At 34.9% G+C, this 21,110-nt stretch overlaps 1 protein-coding gene across 2 annotated transcripts in view; it reads left to right on the top strand.

Moving 5' to 3' along the window:
• The window catches only part of LOC140141979 (uncharacterized), a 43,419-nt gene extending 22,511 nt beyond the window's left edge, over positions 1-20,908 (top strand). For both annotated transcript variants that reach the window (XM_072163876.1, XM_072163877.1), the window contains 4 exons: positions 10,776-10,933; positions 12,393-12,481; positions 18,485-18,712; positions 20,667-20,908. In XM_072163876.1, the coding sequence (XP_072019977.1) occupies positions 12,394-12,481; positions 18,485-18,712; positions 20,667-20,752 (402 nt within the window). In that variant the 5' untranslated portion in view covers positions 10,776-10,933; position 12,393 and the 3' untranslated portion in view covers positions 20,753-20,908. The remainder of the gene's footprint in view (positions 1-10,775; positions 10,934-12,392; positions 12,482-18,484; positions 18,713-20,666) is intronic.
• The last annotated feature ends 202 nt before the right edge of the window (positions 20,909-21,110 follow it).

The following is a 21,110-nucleotide window of genomic DNA, read 5'->3' as shown; positions in this document are numbered from 1 at the left end:
ATCACCTGATATGTTGCAGCATTTTTCTTTCAAAGAAATTGTGACGCATTATATGTAGCATGTTAGAATCAAAAACAAATCTTGGCCCGCTGTAATGTAATGTTCGTTCTGTCGTTGTGTGCACAACTACTTCTCCCCATTTTGTAAGTCATAATTGATCATTGGTGAGATTGAAACTAGTTCAAAGGGTACTCTTCAATATGTTTTCCTAAAATAAACCATCTTGTTTCATAAATATTATTTACATGATATGAAAGGTAGTTTCATGACGATAACAGGTTGAACCAGTTTTTGAAGAGCAAAATTATAAATTTTCTAAAACAAAGAAATATTTGAGTAAAACCTGATTGGTGTACATTGTGATGATACTCAAAGAGTTGGAATAAGGCAACAACAACAAAAACGTTCTACAGGCCCCCATGGCCCAGATTTTGCATTTTGGGGATTTGTTTTTTTAACTGTGTGCAAGTAAAAAAAGTTGTTTTTTGTCTGAAGTGGATTGATTTTGACTAAAAAATATTTCAAAGCTTTAATTTTTTTTTAAACAATTGGACAATTTTCACAATTATTACTGCAAAAATTGCTCAGATTTTTTCAGATTCATCAATCTGTCTGTGATTGGGGTTATTTAGCCTCTTACAAAAAAAATATCAGAAAGTCTGTCCACCTGTAGAACAGGTGTATTTAGTCGCTTAAAAGTTCTTTAAGGTCTTTTGGTTCTGTTAGTTTCATAAAAAGCTTTTTCTCAATTAATTGAGAGTATTTAGAAAGATATTAAATCAGGTATACCAGCACATCTAGGGAATTTGGAAAATCCTGATTGTTCATAAGCGTACTACTACTTTTTTTGCTTCGAAAATCTAGATTTTTTTCCTCTTCGAAATTATTTTTGATCTCGACGGATCCATATTTTTGAAAGTGGGGGCCCAATCAAGAAAAATTCTGGGCGAGCCCCCTCAGAGTTAATTGGTTGATTTTACAAATAAAATGTAGCCCCAATAGAGGCAGGGGAAACACTGGGATTTGGTGGAAATATCTTGTTGATAAACTGAATTTATTGATCCACAAAAGAAAGTGTCCATGTTGTAAATGTAAATCTTATTTTGGTGAAATAAGGCAATAAATGTAGTCTTAATATTAACGAGTGTATTTTACAATCCACATTCTTATTTGAATGCATGACCAAACACAATCCAGTAAATATCTCAATTCTTAGATGGAGTAATTATTAGCTAGAGTTTACTGGCTGGAATTAATACCATGTACTTGTATTTGCTTGCAATTCCATGGCCTAACCCTAACGCCCTAAGGGCTTTTTACGACGGGAAGGGAAAGAAGGAAAGAATAAAGAGAGAAAAGAAGGAAAGAAGTTGTTTGCTCTGGGTGGGATTCGAACCCGAGACCCTCGCATGCCAAGCACTCGGTCGGCGACACTTTGCCACGGGTCTTGGGCTTCGCTGGCCAGCGAAACGGTGCCTATATATCACTTAGGGCGATTGCGTCATCACACCACGTGGGATGCATGCACGAACAGCGCATATATCAAGTAGTATTTTGTAGTATTCAGGCGGGTTAGGGTTAAGGAAGCCTATACTGAGTTTCGATAGTGGTAACCTAACCCTAACGCCCTAAGGGCTTTTTGGCGACGGGAAGGGAAAGAATAAAGAGAGAAAAGAAAAAGAAGTTTTTTTTTAATGACTCGGCGTCCACCGAGAACTACCCTCTTCCCCTGCACGCCGCTCTTCCGATCGCAGGCGTAGGAATTACGGTCTTGGGCTTCGCTGGCCAGCTTAAACCGTGCCTATATATCACTTAGGGCGATTAAGTCATCACACCACGTGGGATGCATGCACTAACAGCGCATATATCAAGTAGTATTTTGTAGTATTCAGGCGGGTTAGGGTTAAGCTGAGACGAATATGACACACTTTTATGTTTCTTATGCTGGTATATTTGAATTTTTGTGTTCTTTTTAGTGAGTGTTTGTGTAAGAACACACAATTCTAGTTTGAAGTTGCTGGAATGAAACAGCAGGCTTAAAAGTTTCCTAGAACCAGGCATTGTTCACTTTGATCTCAATCTAAGATTTGAGTTGGCTTACTTTTGTACTGACAGGTAGATATGTACTGGTTTGCCCTGCAAGGCAAATATGTCCATTTTGTTAAGATCATATTTTCATGGATTTGATAAGTAATGCCTTTACAAGGAATTCAGAAAAGTGAGTGAATTCATTTTGATTGAAGGTTAACATTTCCTGTAGTATGACTAACATGCATAAATTGTACATGAGCTTTAATCAACATTCTTTATTTGGAAGAAAATTATATATAACAACATAAAGGGATATACTGCATATGATACAGGTAGGAAAAAATGCTGAAGTTGATGAAATGATGATTAAGAATTGATGATTTTGTTAGCAGAGTTCAGAAGCAAAAGTTGATAAACGCCAACTTCTTTTTTGTGTGTTAAAAGACCACCAACATCTGCCCGATAATGCTAGCTTCAAATTGACACCATACTTTAAAATTCCAAGGTATATTTTTCAATCTATGATCAAATATTGCACATATGTTTTCTTTTTCTTTTCTCTTTATTTATCCAGCTATATTTGCCTTAAATTTTCTTAATCCTCAATATTATATTTGTGTGCATGTTTGTTTTGTACATTAAATGTCAATGCAGTTTATATTCAATATTTGCCTATATTTCTCAAATTCAGAAAAATGGATATATAACAGTTTTTGCATTCATTAATTTATCATCAGGATGCCAAGCATCAATTTCGTCTGGTGATCGAGACAATAATTTATCAATTAAATATTGAACTTGTTAAAATGCAACAATTTGTTTGCAACTTCATATAAAATACCAGTATTCAAATGATTTGTTTCATACAAGACTTAAGTCCCTGCAGTGGCAACAGCTCCCCCGTCCATTGAGTCCCCCAATATTTTAAATATTCTGAATCTGAAGCATATTTACTGTAGATTGATTTCTCAGTCTGAGAAATATGTGTAAATATTTGGTGTAAATGTTTGGTATTCTGTTCATAAAAATGAATAAATTTCAATGTTGTTTTATTGAATAGCAGATTTGTAGTAAGAAGTGAAACTGAAAAGTACATGTATAAAACCCTAACAAAGGATTGACTTGCTGCTATGAACTTGGTACAAATAGCTCTATTGTAGTTGTGCTTCAATGTGCTCTACTTGTACATATATTTGTTGAATGTGACATAGCACTAGCTTTTGTTCACTCATGGCTTATGATAAATATTAATTTGCATTGAACATTCTCATTTCTACATGGCGTGGGTTCTTAATGGCCACAACGGCCGGCATGCTGGGTCAGACGGGCGGCCAACAGATAAAATGAAATATTAGTAGTGAGTCATTAAGAAATAAAGTGTGATCAACTGTAGCACTAGACAGTTGTCTTTACGTTTGACTTGGTCCTGGCAAGTGGTTGCTTCTTTTAATCCATTTAAGAAAGATTTTGAGCGTGATATAAGATGTTGAATTAATTAGCCATTTAAAAATGCGAGTAAGTGTCGTGTATTAGGGTCAAATTGAAGGAGGTGGTTTGGTTTCATAATGAGCTAAGAGCCTAGTTGAAATCTTTTGTTGTGCACTCTCTTGTTGACATTTAAAATTCAAATTGAAAACTAATTGTTCGAATAAATTAACTTTGGTGGAATATTTAGGTCAGTTGTAAATTTATACTTAAGAAGCAGATTATATTTATGTTTTAAAAAAGATGGCAACATTCTATGACTTGTGTTTGGATTAATTATGTAAAGGCTTGTTTTGTGCTATGACATTGAGGTTAGGATTAGGGTTAGATTTGCATGCCTAAGACTAAGAGATGGTCTTGGTTTAAGTAGGGCATGAAGGCTAATTCTACTCAAATAGCTTTGCAACAAGATTTGGTATTATATGGTAGGTATACAACTATACATTTAGTCACTAGAGATTGACTCTCATTGATAATTTTGTTGGGGAAGAAGAAAACATTTCAGAATCAAATGAACTTGTAAATAATTGTGGACACCACAATCTGTTACCTGAACAGTGAACACTATTTATAGGAGAAGACCTGAACAGTATCGATGAGTTTCATTCAAAAATGCTCTTCCATATTATATTTTCTTTGAATAAGACAACAAGTCACCTGGCAAATGATGTTAACCCAAGATGAAAAGTAACCAACACATTTTGGATGAATATTTTGAAAGTTATGTTGGAGAATGTTTTGAGTTGATGGATAACTTTGAGGGCAGTATTCAGTTTAGAGAGATTCTTGTAGTTTGGATGAATTGCAAAACTTTTAAACAAATCTATAGTCAGGTTGAGTCAAGTGGTTTTGAGTCTCAAGTATAGTCAATGAGCTACTGAGACTCGAGTCAAGACGAGTCTGGATTCAAAAATCAAACTGAGTCCAATCATGAAAAGGTTTAAAAGAGAGCATACCAATATCATTACATTTACTCAATCAATATCTTTCAGGATATATTGTATAATGATGTTTTCATCCCAAAGATTCATTTTAAGATTTTTCTGCTATTTGTATCAATTGACTGAAATCGTTGCTTGAGTTCAATTTGAGCAATGACTCTTTAAATATTGTGTATATCTCTATGAAACAAAATCTGTCTTTCATGAATTACATGTAACTCATTTTGAGTCTGAATATGAATCCTATGTTTAAACAGAAAAATCCAAATGTTGTGTTATTGAATTTATTCTTTGGATGTGAATGCCCTAAGTTTCTTGGAACCCGGGCTTGGAACAGTCAATTTAATTTCATTTGGTAATAATAAAACCCAGCAAGTGTATTTGACTTGAACAGAAATGCATTCCTCCGTTTAACAGAGCTAGTAGTCAACGGTAATCATAGCAGTGCTAGTGCTATTTTTTTGCATCTTAGAAATGCACATAATTAAGTTGTCAGGGCTATTTAACATACAATATTTTATAAGAAACTGATTCAGTGACGTAATGTGCTACACATAATCCTATAGAGATACAAATAAATTTATGACATGATTAGTAAGTGTTGTATGAGGAAGCAAAGCAAGCTAGCCGGTGCTTTAGTGCACAAAGCATTTCTGACCTATCCGTGCGGGAAATTAAAAGCCATTCCTTGCATACATAATATTGCTCTCTTAAGCTGTCTACAAATATAATATTATTTTGCTTTTACACATACACACGGTTGCATGTCAATGGTTATTTGCGGAGAGCAAGTTCAGCACTGTCAGGAGGGTTTTTGTATAAACAATGCCAAATCAATAATTTTATGGAGAAAAAATAATTGAAAGTGAACGGAATGAGCGAAGTATTGTGTTGATGATGTGCAGAAAATATGCATTGTTAGGAAAATGGATTATTTTAAAAATGATATGTGTTTATTTGAAGGTCATCATTTTCACATTGATAGCCAGTAAAGATAATGTAAAATGAATGGCTTTCATCCAATATGTATTTAAAGTGATTTCATTTATAACAGATGTGACTAATTAAAGCTCAGAAATTTGCATGTTTATATTATTAGTGAGTTGTACAAATGTATTACCTAAAATAGGTTTCAATTATGCGTTGGCAAGTGAAAGACAATATGTCCAATTTCATTAGTTAAATTAGAAGAAGGGATTTGCTTGATGCAAATGTGATATTAACACTTGTAAGTGAGTGGCCGGATGAGTGGCAAAGTTGAGAGGGTCATCATTTATAGTGAAGGGGAATCAGGTCACCTGGAAAGCTTTCGGTTCAAGGGAATAAAATGGCCCAACTTTAACGTGTTTGATACCAGAGGAATGGGGAGGAATGTGGGGGAGGGACTCTGAGGGAGCTGGGTAGTCCTAAATATCCATCTTCTATTGGAGTACACAGCACTGAATACATAATTGTTCTTAATTTGAATGATTTATTAATTAATGAAGGGGTCTTTTATGAGGAAATCACTTTGTATTGATTAAATGACAGGTCTGTAGGAACTAATTAGGAGTGAAAGCTTACACAAGTTAAGGTTAAATATACCTAGTCTTGAACATGCTTCAACCTGAAGTTTAAAGAACTGGAGGATACTGAACTAGAGGGTCTAAATAAATGTTGGAAAAGAATGGAATTTGGAGACAGTATGGGCATCTTCACAATATAGCAGAGATATAGCAAAAACACTTTCTTTTCATAGGGTCTGTTAACTTATAATGTAAGTCCAGGGAATCAGGATATTTTTAATTTGACAATTTTGTTGAATTTGCCCAGCAAAAGTGAAATGGGATGAATGACCAATGACATTGTACCCCAATCAAGATCTACAACATTTTGTAGTTGCTACAAATCCAACATGGCTTCCTGTGAAACAATACCAACTTCATCAGATCAATATCCCATCCTCTTGTTTATTTTAATTAAATCAGTTGAAAATATTGGACTATTCCTAGTTGTTGCAATAACACCTGATTGGCAAGTAATTATGGTGACCATTTATGCAAGGTCTTGATGCGAAGCTTGATAGCCAGCTCCTACTCGGCCGGCAGCCACAGTATTTGTTTGTTCAAGAAGTGCATATATAATGATATCATTTTGTAATCCACAGTTATGATGTGGCATTTCTAATGAGTTTTTGCTCAGCAAGGGCTATGCCGTTGAGGATAGTGTTGTGTTTGATGAATTTATTTGATGATGATGTGTTATGTACTATGTAGCGAGCGAGGAGACTATTGCTTGATTGATTAGGGTGTTTTATATATGAATATGTACCAGTAATGTGTTTTAGGTGTCATAGAATTCATAAACAGATCTGGATTAGTAAGCAATTTTGATATGTGGGAATCATCAAGAAATTATTGTCTCGTCTTGCTTTGAGGGCTTTATGAGGATGCCATTTGTGACGTTTATAAGCTTGGAAACTTAAGTTTTGTATCTTATATCGATGTGTACGGTGTCATAAGATTCATGTACAGCCTCCCCATACAGGTGATGAACATTTCTTTATGTTGTGTATTCATCAAAATTAAGTATTAACATTTTTATTACCCATTCATCATGTTCAGTGGTTGAAAAAGTGTTATTTTATGCACACTTTTGAGAAAAACTAGTACAAGTTTGATCACAAGACATGAGTAAGAATTTCAAAAATATATTTTTGTTTTTATTTATAAAGGTGAGCTTTTTCCACTTCAGGATTATGAGTCATATTTTACTTGTGATAAGTGAAGAAACAGTTATTTAAAGAGTGCATAGAATCCAATATGCAATAGGATTTTATCTGAGCTCTCTTACAAGTTCACCCTCAGATTTTTAGAAAATGCAATGGAACAATTAACATTTCAATTGACTGAGATTTTTTTCACCTTTGTGTCCAGGTAAAGTATTACTTTAGTGGATGAATAAAAGAAAGAGAAACGGCTGCGGCTATTAGTAGCATTAGTATAAAAATTGTGGTAAACAAAGATTATAGTTTGGAGAAAGTTTGGGGTCAAGAGAAGTTCATCATGTATATGTTTGAGTGGACTTCCTGCCCCAGTCCATGGCTGGTCACTATAAGCCAACATGCTCTCATCCAATGGCCTGAGTTTAATAACCTCCTTCAAGAAGTACAGCTTAGAAGTTGACCCCATGTTTGGGTGCATGAGTTTTATACCTAATGTGTTCATATGGTCATTCTGTACATAAAATAAGTATGGAAGTGTGAGAACTGTGTCTTGATGGCAGTGCATGTTTGATATCGCAGTGATAATTTCCCATGCATAGTCTAGAAGTATAACTTTGCAATTCATTGTCTATAGTAATTTGTGAATTATGATATGATTTTTCTTGCAACATGGTGGAATTTTATTGATAGGTAAATGGGGATAGGACGGGGACTGGACAGGAAGGGAATAGATTAGAATCTCATGGTCCTGGAACATTGTGTTGGACTGTTGGCGACTATATAGTTTTGTAGAAGGAACTTGACAAACAAACATGGTAGCTTTGTTCAGCAAAAATTTGGAGTAGGAGTTGTGGATTTGATTTGACCTTTTTTCTCTTCATTGATTTCATTGTCGCTGATTGTTGACTACTTGAACATTGCCATTTGTTTTGTTTAATGTTGGTAGATAGATACAGGCCTGTATGCAGGATTTTAATAGGGGGTTGTGAAGTACAGGCCTGGATAGATGAAACAGTTAAAATGAGATTAAGATTTACTTCAATATTTTCATGTGAAGAGACATCCTCATCAGGAGAACACCACATATGTTGCTTGTAATGTTGGTTCAGCAAACCGTAAATCTGTAACCTATGGGTAACATACTAAATATGACATTGTGACAGCAAATTCAGTTTTAGTGACTTATGATAGCATTTAATATTCTAAATTAATAACATTGTTATCAACATAATGAAAAAGGTTTTGGCAACCCAAATGCAATCAATATGAGGCATCATTAGTTCGAACTAAAGTGAGTAACTTTATTTTGTAAATTAAATCTAATACTTAAACTAAAATTTACAACTTACTTTGCTATGTTGCATCAGAAAACAATGGACGAACAATAATGTCCCCAGATTATGCCCCTGAATCTAATGATTTTGACAACCCAAATTATTTTCTAAATTTAAATGTTTTTAACAATTTCCAATTTTAATGAGCATGAAATATCACATTTTTGTTGTTTAAGATTTTAACCTTATATTGTGTGGCTTCCCGGTAACGTTGTTTATACTTTTACCTTATTATAATTACGATGATTTTCTTTTCATTATTTTTATCTTTTGTTCTTTTACATAAAATAAAATTTAAGACAATCATAAGTTTCAGAAACCTTACAAAACAATCAGTAACGTCAATGCAAATATGGCAGACTCAAAATCATTTCATTACAAATCTGCAATCAAAATACACAAGCTAGCAAAGATTTGAAACATATTCTTTAAAAGCAAGTTGAAATGTGACCAGCATGTTATTATAAATCAAATCAATATAGCGTGTGTAGGTATCTCCAGTATTTTACGGATTTGCACAAATCTTAACTATCACCGCAGCACATTAACAGCATTCACTTTTAGTGCCCCGTAGATGAACTGCCATTTTTTACAGCACGGCCAACCAGGTTCTAAGATCTCCAACTGTTTTTCCAGCTCATTTGCATGTGTTCAATTGTCAGTATGTCATCATATCAGGAAAAAGCCAGGTCATTAATATTGATATGCATACAGCCATGCTATGCAAAAACAGTATCATGTGTAAAGTTCATATATCTACTAGCATTAGAAATGTCGGGGGAAGTAAAGTGTATTATAATTGTGAGCTCACTGATTAGGAAGCCAAATGTTTTGAGTGGTTTTGTGTGTATGATAGGTTGCTTTGCTTTATGCATGACAAATATGCAAGCGAGAAGGAAGAAGAAGCGCTGTGTAATATTTCTACTTTTCTTGATTTATAGAGTGTATTTTGACAATGATATAAAGCAGGTTAGCCTCCAGCTATAGCAAAAGGAAAAGATTAATAAGAAAGTGGGGTACTGCATATACATGTATACTCATACAAAATGATATTGCAATAGATTTTTTCTTCACAAACCAGATGAAAGGAATGTGATGTAGCTATATGATTTAGAGCTAGGAGAGGATTGTATTAAATACTGTGTGAATATTACAGTATTAATGTTCATGAAGATCGATGCATGTATCTCTTAATTAGGATTCAAGATTCTCATTGTTAATATGTATACAGCAATTTTGTTACCAATCAAGGATTCACATTCACATCTGACAGCATCTTTTGCTAGAATTATTAAACTACTTCTATAGTAAATTACTGTTAACTTTTTACGAGAGCTTATTTCCACATCAATCCACGATATTGACAAAGTGGAAATTATTGGAACACAATGCGTATGATACGTAGTTCAGTGACTCCACAACAGCAGATCGCGTCAACTGCCAATTAGAGACAAATGCGTTTAACACAGTAGTTAACACCGTGTGCTCTCATTAAAGGTTTACAACAATTTACTAAATATACATGTTTCTCAATTTTATACCTTCATGCAACCAAAACATGTTGTCTACAAGAATTTTTGTTTCACAAATTATTGTAAATGATTGAAGGTAACAAACAAACAAGGAAGCAGCTAAATCATTGAGTTCATTTCAATCACATTGTGTATCATATAGGTCTATATATTCGCATATGAACTATGTATACACTTTTCAGTTTCCTGCATATGTACATTTTCCATCAAATCCTGTTTCAAAATTGAGCTTAACTGATATCCCAAGACTAAATTCCCAAAGTATTTGATAGAAATGTATGTGTGGAGTAACTATCTGCCATCTTACTGGCCACTATCTTCCTGTGTGTGCAATGTCTAATTTCTTGTTATAAAAAGAAAGGAAACTGTAAAAATTCTGCCCCGTCACATAGCCCCGGAGGTGTTTGTGAGGATACTCAAAATTTTATTCATGTACTTGTCGGTAAAAGTATGAAGACCATTAAAACAAATGAATAAAAACATTATTATTGTCTTATACATGTATAATGAAGAGAAAAGAAAAATGAGGCAAACAAACAGGAAACTTATTTTCTTGCCTGTTTATGTTTGTCCCTTATGTAGTCCATTTGAAGGAAGGTAAAAAGGAAGGTTTTATTTCAAACTCAAATCGTGACCCGCAGGTCAAATTGCTAGAGTTTTTACAATATCAATTGAATCTTTTCTTGTGAAGTTCTCAACTAATCAAACCATTTCTTCTTGTTTTCTTTATTTTGACAAATTTATACAGATCTTTGCTTATGCACATAAACACCTGCCTGATAGTTGCTTCCTGGTAGTCGATATTCTGCAAGAACTAGTATCCGCAAATCTTGGAACCAGCGAAGTTGTTCTCACCTTTCCCGTTCCAGTCGAGTCAAAGATGGCCGTTCGTAATTAGCGAAAAACGTTAGTGATCTTTCTTGATGTTTGTAAAAGTACATATTTCTTGATTTTTAAAAACAAAAGGTAAGTAAGGTGGAGGTTTGAATCAGGAGATGGTAGAAACAATTCCTGAACTCAAGTGTTTTAAGTCGGAGCTAGGTAATAATGACTTCAGGGGATGAAATTGATAATCTGGGAGTTAAGTGACCATTTACTCTATCTATGGAAGGTGAAATATGACATTTCTAAGCAGTAGGGTCAAAGAACCCCCAAACCCTCAAATATGCCACTGCAGGTGATGGTGCATTACAAGGTATGTAAGGGGTGAAGAATTTCAAGGCAAGTTATAAAATAGCTGCTACTTGGACAACTGTCCACCCTTCATTTCAAGTTTGGTAGTGATGGCAATGCTTGTACGTGGTTGTGATGCGCAAGCGTGCCAACGAACCTCCCTTTGCCCTCATCATGAGTTCATGCTCTACTGGATTAGGTAAGCTTGTGCGATTCAATACTGCGACCAGCGAAATGTACGCACAATGTCACTACCAAACATAAGGTGAAACAAAGTGCAGTTGTTAATTTGAGCCCTATATGTTAATCTCACCTCTAGTCACTCAATAAATAAAATTTGATTGCTCTTGCACTTAGCAATACTACTTAGAAATAGACAGAATTAGGGTGCATTTTCAGCCTTTGGGGTGCAAATTTTAGAAAAACAGGTTTTTAAAATAAAAAAATATTTTTCAACAAATCCCCCCAAAATCTGGAAAATGTATTGATTCTTCAGCAAAATTATTGACAAATTATAACAACATTTGCTAAAATAATCTAGAATTGGGCAAAATTTGAACAGAAATAATTGAAAATTAGTATATTTTGGGTCTCTTTTTCATCAAATATGGTATATTTTTGGGGTATGGTTTCTAAATCCCAGCCATACATCCTACCTGACCCAAACTAAAATTGAAACACCCCCAGTTGAAATACTGGCATGCCAAGTGTTAATCCCAATCTGGGCCAAGAGGCAAGTTGATCACACAGATAAGTGTGAGCCCAGGTCTCTCGGTCATGCCATCATGTAAGTAAGGCATGGAAAGAATGGATAAAGAATGTTAAATAAATTCAAATCATTCATCTGATTTGGTGATAAAGAGTTGCTTAGTACTCCAGGTATACTTTGTTTCCTTTAAGTAGACCAAGGAAGAAAAAAACTCATCCTTGGCCAGGATTCACCTGATTTGTTTGATTTAATCTCCAGTACATCATGTATCGTTGTTCTGTTATTGTAAAGTTTTTGTACCAACAAATATGTATAGTCATAATTTTGTTTTTGATATCTTATACCATATCTGGCTGTAATTTAGTACCCCTACATCATTATTATTGTTTGCTTTTGTTTTGTTGATGTTTACTTGTCTAACGATACTGACATTTTCCTCTTCTCTTTGCTTCCTCCTTGTTTTGTTTTCTGGTGTCCATATAGGATGGACCTAGGGGACGGTGCCGGCTCCCGGCAGAAGAGTCCTCTTGGCTCCAGTACGCCAGGACTCTTTGATGCCAATCGGCTCTTTGGTACGTGGGGATGGGGATGGTCAAATAGTGGGAGGGGCGGAGGAATGAAGAGAGGGAGAGGACAGTGAGATGGAGTGAGAGACCGACAGGAAGAGAGGCACAGAGAGATAGGGAGGGATGAGCAAGAGGGAGGGAGATGGAATGAGATAATGGAGGGAGAGAAAGAGAGAGAGAGTGAATGTGTGTTTGTGTGGGGTGTGTTTGAGAGAGGAAGAAATGCAGAGAGAGACAGATAGACAGACAAAGTAAGAGAGGGGGAGGAAGGGTAAAAAGCAGGCTCTACTCTTTACTACTACTGGTCTCCCAGCCTTTTGTATAACATGACTGGCAGCCATCTTGGTGTAGATTATTCCTCCAGTACTTTAAAACATTATTTTAAAATTAATCTTAACACTGGAACTAAAACTTGGAACTTGCTTTGATGTCATACCGTCATCAATCAGATGACTAATGAAGTCCGATGGTATCGGACGCAAGGTAGCAAAGTGAGTTACAAAGTTTAGTTCCAGTATTAGATTGATTTAAAATAATGACTGGGAGTGGGAGCTACTTTGAAGTAAGATGAAACTCTCTGTTGGTAGAAAGTCTTTAAGATCTAATATTTTTATGACAGAATACATGTAGAAGTAAAACTTTTGGTTGATTGCAAGTACCTCCTGACTCACACCTCAACTGGGCTCTACATTTCACAAAAGTAAAGCCTGGTTTGAATCCTGATATTTTTACCCTTGATCGGTAGATAGTGTGTGTGAGAGAGAAATTGGTATAGAGGGAGAAGGTGAGATAGACAGACAGAGTGGGAGAAAGACAACCAAACAGACACATAAAAATCATTTTTACCCTTGATCGAGAGATTGGGAGAGAGGGAGAGAGATCGGTGGAAAGGGAAAAGATGAGACAGACAGAGAGGGAAGAGATATAGAGGAGAGAATAGTGGCAAACCAATAGCGGACAAACAGATAGGGAGGGAGAGTGAATAGTAGGCAAAGGAAGGGAAGAGTGAGAGAAGTAGAGAGATGGAGCAAAGGAAAGAGTGAATGAGGGATTTGTAGAGAAGTTAGGAGAGAGTTATTGGGAAAGTGTAGTATCATAGTTTGGTCATGCTTGTTTGATGTACATGTAGGATGTGTTGATATAGTGTTGTGCTCTTGATATAGCGTGTAGAAGTTTGACAAATCCTTTATTACATACATTTTGTTTTCTTGATGTGAAATTTTTTGCCTCTGTGATTGATTTGCATGGTACATTTAGCAGAGTTGAAGTGTTGGAAGAGGCTGAAAAATAATTATAAAAGATTTTCATTTTGGTGTTAGCATGTTTATGTTGCATTTCGGTGTCTCTTTCACTGCTTTTTTCGCAGAATTAAGTCAAACTTTCTTTGAAATGCAGCCCATTGCTTGTTTCACATAATATATCGACATTTATCAAAAGACAATTTTAAGCACCCACATCAGTATCACTGTTGTTAGTTTTCTCATCAAATTGACTATTTTAAACTCAACCAGTGTGCCATGGGATATTGTTTGTTGTAGAATTTAGCGTTTCCTGAAATAAATACTCACAGAAAAAATGAAGTGTGTGTATTATAGATGTAGAAATTGTAATATAAAGATGGCATGTACGTGTGTGGGTGGTTGTTGATCATTTTTCTTTATTGCATGCTGACTCTTAAGAACACTGTCACCAATTCTCATAATTGTCATGTTTTCTTCCGTCGAGTGATTCTTTGTGATTATAGATGTAGCTATTTAGTAGTAAACATGTAGAAGATCACATAGCTGATTGTTGTCGCTCTCTTGTTGTTTGATTTCATTTTCTGCATGTCTGACCTTCTGTAAATTTTTCGTGTCATTTTTGCAGTATCAAGTTATTCAAATTGCCACTGTTTGGCATAATTTCTTGCTTTGATCATGTCTTCCATGTGTGACAAATCTGGGTGAAGGCTCCTGGTATTGACTCACTAATCACTTATTTTTAACAATCTTTTTTTGTGTGTGATATTTTTAATTTATGCAAAAAAAGCACAGTTGCATGTTATTGCTTCAACTGACGAATTTCATTTTTTTACTGTTATATAACTGCATGTTAATTATTATCTTCTGAATATTCATATGCGTGATGTACTATGGTCTGGCAAAATAAGTCATTCTAATACTGGTTTGTTTGACATTTTTTATACAATTTGTTTGTAATACAAAAAAAAAATTCATGGTGGAAGAGATTTCTAAAGAAATGCACAGAGTTTGTGCTTGTTCATTACATCAAATGGATTTGAAACGTCTTTGTTCATTAAAAGTATTTTATTCATATCAAATTATTTTCATTTCAGAAATATATTCTTGAAGAATATGACAAATACAACATAAAGAGAACATAAATGTTTGATATATCTAATCAAATTCATCAACAAATACGACTTATTTTGCACGTGCCATCAAATTAAGATCAGATCAAAAGAAATGAGGACAAATTGAGACATTACACATCAATCCTGATATGCTTGTCTTTTTTAGTTTTAGTATAAATTGGCTTTTTATGCAATATTCCTAATTCCATCAAAAGGTCATCAAATGGCCAAGTATGGATTGAATAGGTTTAGTGATTTAACAATGCAACACCATTTATCATTTATATGTGGTATACAATCATGTCGTTTTCAGCCTGAAGGAAAGGGCATACAAAGCTAACAACATTTCACTGGCTTTACTCTTTCATGGTATTTTCTCATGCAGTTTATAAACATTTTACTGTAAAAGTGGAGATTTTCATGCCACATATGTTTTTTCACTTTTCCCTTTCCAAGCAGCTACCGTGTACATGTCAGGGTACAAATGTAAGGAAGCTGCAAATCAGGAATTTAATAATAATAATAATAATATTCATTTGAATTACCAAAATACAAACAATATAATAGTAATAATACAACATACAAGTAAGAAAATAGTAATTCATGAAAGAAAAATAGACTTGTAAGACCAAACACAGAGTGCTTTCTTTTCCTGTAACATAACATGATTCATATACGAAAACACAAAAATAAATATAAAATTAAGTAGATTGACAACTGGCCTGCATGAATTGTTGAAACTGTGTGTACAGGGGATACTCAACAAAATCAAATGTGAGCAACAACTTGAAACAAGCAATATAAAGTAAAAAGCTCAAAGATTCCAAAAAAAAAAACATAATGCAAGAACATCATGCTGCAAGTGAAACAGCTCAAAATGAACAAAGTGAAACAGCTCAAAATTAACAAAGTCAACAAAATAATCATGTGAAAAATCCCACTTTTACTTTATTTCAGTGGTTATAGACTAGTTAATTTATGTATGAGCTAGACAAAAATGGAACACCAATGTTTTTGCTTGCTAGTGACTCTAAATACCCTCCTGAACAACATATCCAAAAAGGGCACAGGGTGCGCCCAAGTGCGCCCATTTTGGTACTTAAATTCACTTGTCTATTATGCATTACATTTTATTTTGGAATAATAAATGTTATGCTTCTGTTTTTTTTTCAAAATTAGAGAACTGGTTCCATGTACATTGTAGTATGGTCTTTTACAGCAAAGTGGATTTTAAATTAAAACATTAATTCATGTAAGGGAGGGAGGGGCCTAGGAACTTTCACAAGACTAATAGACAGTAGGTTGTGATTCATGTGAACTAAAAGGAATTTGAGCTGCAAAACACTTTTTGATTTTGTTCTAATAATATCCACCAAATTCGATTTTAGAAGAATTATGGGGAAAAAGCTGTGGCAAGTTTAGAAACGAGTAGAAACTAGTAGATCTGTAATTATTGAAATCACTCCACTGTCAACCACTTAAGGGTGGTCTTAACCCTGGAATTATGGAAACTTTCGGGCTTCATAACTGCTAAATTATTAGTCTAAAGAATATAAAAGTATACATTTTAGACTGGAAATGACTTGCTGAATTCATCTGTGAGGTCTAATTTGGGCCAAAATGCTCATTTTGGAGAAAATCCCAAAAAATGGGTTTTTGGCCCAAATTTTTCGTAGCAACGTAACAAAAAAAAATTGTTTGGCCAAAAATTTTTTTATTAATTTTAAAAACTAGATAAAAATATCTAGGGAGCGTTTTTTATTTTTTTGAATTTTTACCAACTTTTAGAAATTTGCACAAAAAATGGTCAAAAAATGCAAAATTTTCAAAAAAAATCATAAAAAAGCCTGATTTTCAGCTTCAAATTTCAAATATTTTTGGTGAAGTTGGTCAAAATTCAAAAAAATGAAAAAACGCTCCCTAGATATTTTTATCTAGTTTTTAAAAATTAATAAAAAAAAATTTTTGGCCACACAATTTTTTGTTACGTTGTACTGCGAAAAATTTGGGCCAAAAACCCGCTTTTTGGGATTTTCTCCAAAATGAGCATTTTGGCCCAAATTGGACCTCACAGATGAATTCATCAAGTCATTTCCATTCTAAAAATGTATACTTTTATATTCTTTAGACTAATAATTTAGCAGTTATGAGGCCCGAAAGTTTTCATAATTCCAGGGTTCAGACCAACCTTAACAGTTCGAGATTTTGAGATTTGCGAAAACAAGTTTAAATTTTGTTTTCTTTGTTTTAGCATCATGACACAACACATCTCAAGAATGAGTTAGTCCAATTTTAATGGGATTCCACATTAGCATGTAAAATGGGTGATGCAAAATGCAAAAATAGACAAAATGATTTTCGATAAAATTGGAAGTATGTGCTTAATCAAGATGAAGATATTTTCAAATACAAACAAATTTCATCTCTGTTTCATTTGATCTGATTAATTTTAAGGTTCTAGGTGACTCTAGGTGCTTGGAGTTTTCTGCTTTTCTTAACTTTGCAGTTCTTGTTGCATTATTTGTGTTATACCTTACTCATTTCTTTTTCCAGCATTGCGAGTGTATTAGCTATTGTTGTTGGTAGTTATAAATTGTCATATTATCATATTTCTTGCAAAAGGTTTATTTTATGGTCAGTGATGCTCATCTTATTTTGAAGTTTTTGAGATTGAATATATGACATCCTTGAGTACCCAAAAAACTTGTTGAAGCTAAGAGTCAATTGCCTGAGTTTGAGATGATTTATAAGGTTATTGAGTTGCTCCAATCTTAAGAACCACTAGCTCAAATGAAAGATACTTATTTATGACATTGCTCTCAGCTTGCACACATGCAGATGGCAATTCTTTGAAACACTGGATATTGCCTTACAGTATATGCAGGGTTGTCACTAGACTGAATTTAGTGCCGGCTAAATTTCCATGAAATTTGTCCAAAATACTCTTATGCGTCACTTTCCAGCTGTTTTTTAGGGTAAAAAGTACAATTTCTCTACTTTAGTGCCGGTTGGCAAGTCCTCATATTCCCTTGAGTGCCGGTTGGTCTGCCTGAGAGCTGGTTACTACCGACCGGCACCGACCAGTGTAGTGACAACCCTGAGTATATGTTATTGCTATAGAGAATCGTAAATGTGAGGAGGTTCACTACTTTAGTCTCTGTTTTAATTTCATGACTTCAAATAGTGAGCATTGGTGACGAGTGTTTTAATGTCAATGTAAGGCCAAGAGCTAGTATTATAGTACAATGTTTTGCTTGCATTTTGCCACCGGCCAATGCAAACCATGTGCAATCATACATTTTTCAATGGGCCATTGCAAAATGCACGCAAACATTGGATGCTATACAGACCCAAGTCGTCTTTTCTTGAACTGATGGTGATGTCATTTTGCATGAAAAAAATGTTTACCAAATCAAAATCTTGACCAACTTAAGCTCATTGAGCAATTTCGTTTGATCTTATCTGACATTTATAGCTCCTTTTGTCTCATTTCCTCTGCTTAAACATATACATATAGTTTATATCTTCAAACTTTAAAAAAGCGGCATTGACATCGCAATCAGATTGAGAGGAGACAAAATAGTGCTTAAATATAATGTATCATTTCATTTTCATACTAATATCATGAAATACTATCTTATTATTTGTCATCACAGGCCAGGCTATGTTCACAGGGCACCCGTCAGCAGGCCACGAACACTTCAGCGCAGTGCCCCATGTCCCGAGTGCCTTTTCCATGTTTGGTCCTCCCGGTTACTCATTACTCCGTCCCACAGGCACAGAATTTGGTGGACTTGGTTCCCTGCACAGTTTGACAGAAGCAGCCCGACTGCAGGCGTTGGGACTCCCTATGGCTGGGCACAACCCCCTCAGCCCATCGACAGGTTGGTAGCAATTTTGAAATTATATGCATAAAAAATGATAATTGTTACATGTCTTAAATAAATTTGACATGTTCTGTTTGACCAATCATTGTTCTTGAATGATATCAAAGTGACATCATACTGACATGTGGATATTTTATACATCCCCATACTTCTTTTCACCTCAAGTTTGGTAGTGATTTAGGTGCATATTGCACTGGTCGCAGTAGAGAATACTAGCTATGAGCGAATGCTAGCGATCTAAAGCTGTGCCCAATGAAATGTGCGCTGACGTCACTGCCACATCAGGGTGGAAAATGGCATAGAACTTTTCCATATATCCCAGAATGCAGTATTTTGGAACTTTTTCAGGCACAGTTTCAAACTTGAGTTTGTGTAGGGATCAGAGTAAGATGTACAATAACATACAATGTATATGTGACCTGGAATAGTGCATTTGAATATATGGCAAACCTTCTATTTGCCTATCCCTGCATGTACATGCATAGGCACTATCTCCTATTTGGAGATACATACTGCCACATAGTTTAAATCTTCAGACTCCCCATGGACAAAATGGTCTTCCAGTCTCCTTATGGATTATGGAAATAATCAAATTAATCTTAAATCTTGTTTCCATTTTTTCAATTGACCCTATTTCGGATCTCTGACTCAAAAGTTGATTTCCATAAATGCTTCTTTTTAACAAGTTTCTCTACTTGTTATATTTAGAGTTTTTGAGGAAATTGGAAACATTTTGTCTCATTTTGACATACATAAATATTCACCATTATTAATATTTCATTGAAACCTGAAGGTTTGTGTTTGTATGTGTTTGACAAAATGTGAAAGTTTGACTTTTAAATTCTAAATGCAATGAAATAGTTTCAGTGATAAGGAAAATATGGACGTTATCATGGTCTGATTTTATTATGGTCCGTTTTCTATCTTATGTTGAGGAGTACCAATAAAACAATATGTTTTCAAATTTTGACTTGTATGTCTCCAGTGGTATTATGAGAAACAAGAATGTGTATACCAATGTCTCATATTTAGTATTTCCAGTTGTGGTTACCACAATTCACCACAATTGTGTTCACACCATCTTAACAAAATCTTGGGCATTACATTTGACTAGGATAAATAGAACTTAGTCATACATTTATGTTCTCTGCAATATAACTATTTTGGCTAAATTTTGCTCCTGGGAGTTGTTGCACTTTGTTTACTATTAGAGGGCACTAATTACTCTTTTTTAAGACCAATAATTTTATTTTTTTGCGGGCAACAATTGCCCTTGCCCATTGAAGGTAACAATTGCTTGTCTATGGCAATACTTGCTCTTTAAGGACAATTATTGCTCTTTAGCTCTTAAGCTGAATTTATACTACATCGATGAGCGACGAGCGATTGCTATTTGGCAAATGATGTAGCACGCTCTTCCCTACGCAACAAAAATCGCTCTACCTCATTTGTTAAATACTAATCGCTATTGCTCAGCGAAGGAGTATAAATTCAGCTTTAGGTGACAATGGCTCTTCCCAAATCATGAACCATGACTCTGACAGGACATCTGGTATACCTTTCATAATTATTACCATGGTACTAAGGACTTCACTACCACATTCCTATTGCTGCTACCCCAGAGGTACACTGCTGTGCAGCGACTTCATTGGCACTCTGGAGTACCTGTGTGGGTACACACATCAAAATCACAAGTGCAGTATATGAGTATACACACACACTTATACTGGACTGGTGCTGCACTGGTACTCTCAGAGTAGCCACAGAGTACCTGGGCGGCAGTGTACTCTGAGGTGGCAGTAATAGGAATCTGATAGTGTTGTGATGGTCATGCCAATTGACTCAAATAAATGGTTAATTATTATTATTTATACAGAAATAAGAGTATTACTAACATTTTGTGATTGTGATTGATTCTCTCTCCTCTTTTGATTTATTTCATTCCTGCTAGGATGGTCTTTTGAGGCCAGCGCTCAGTTGTTTAGCTTGGCTTCATTAGGTGATTACCCACAACTCTCTTGTAGTCAAGTGTTGTGAATCCACCTCTCAACTTGCCCGCTTGCTCGCTAAGGCGCTTGTACTCAAGTTCAACTTATTTGATGCTACTCTCCTTTGCACTATATTGGTGCAGGTACTCCTTCTATCCCCTCATATTGTGCCCAGTTATCTTATTTTCTAAATCAGACCCCAACTCCAACCAAAATAAAATTATGAAAATATAATTCTGACCTTGCCAACTCAAACATCCATTCTTCAATTCTTCAATTCAAGTTAACTTAAACTAATTTGATTCTGGTACCAGCTTTATCGAACTTTCTGTCAGACCTCAATTATTCACCTACAGTTTGTCCACTCTGAAGTACAAAGTGACAACGCGCGCGTATACAGCGCGTTA

The sequence above is a fragment of the Amphiura filiformis genome, chromosome 20 (genome assembly GCF_039555335.1).
Source record: "Amphiura filiformis chromosome 20, Afil_fr2py, whole genome shotgun sequence".
In the NCBI taxonomy this organism is placed as follows: Eukaryota; Metazoa; Echinodermata; class Ophiuroidea; order Amphilepidida; family Amphiuridae; genus Amphiura; species Amphiura filiformis.
The sequence above is the reverse complement of the archived record's forward strand: the minus strand, read 5'-3'. Positions and strand labels throughout refer to the sequence as shown.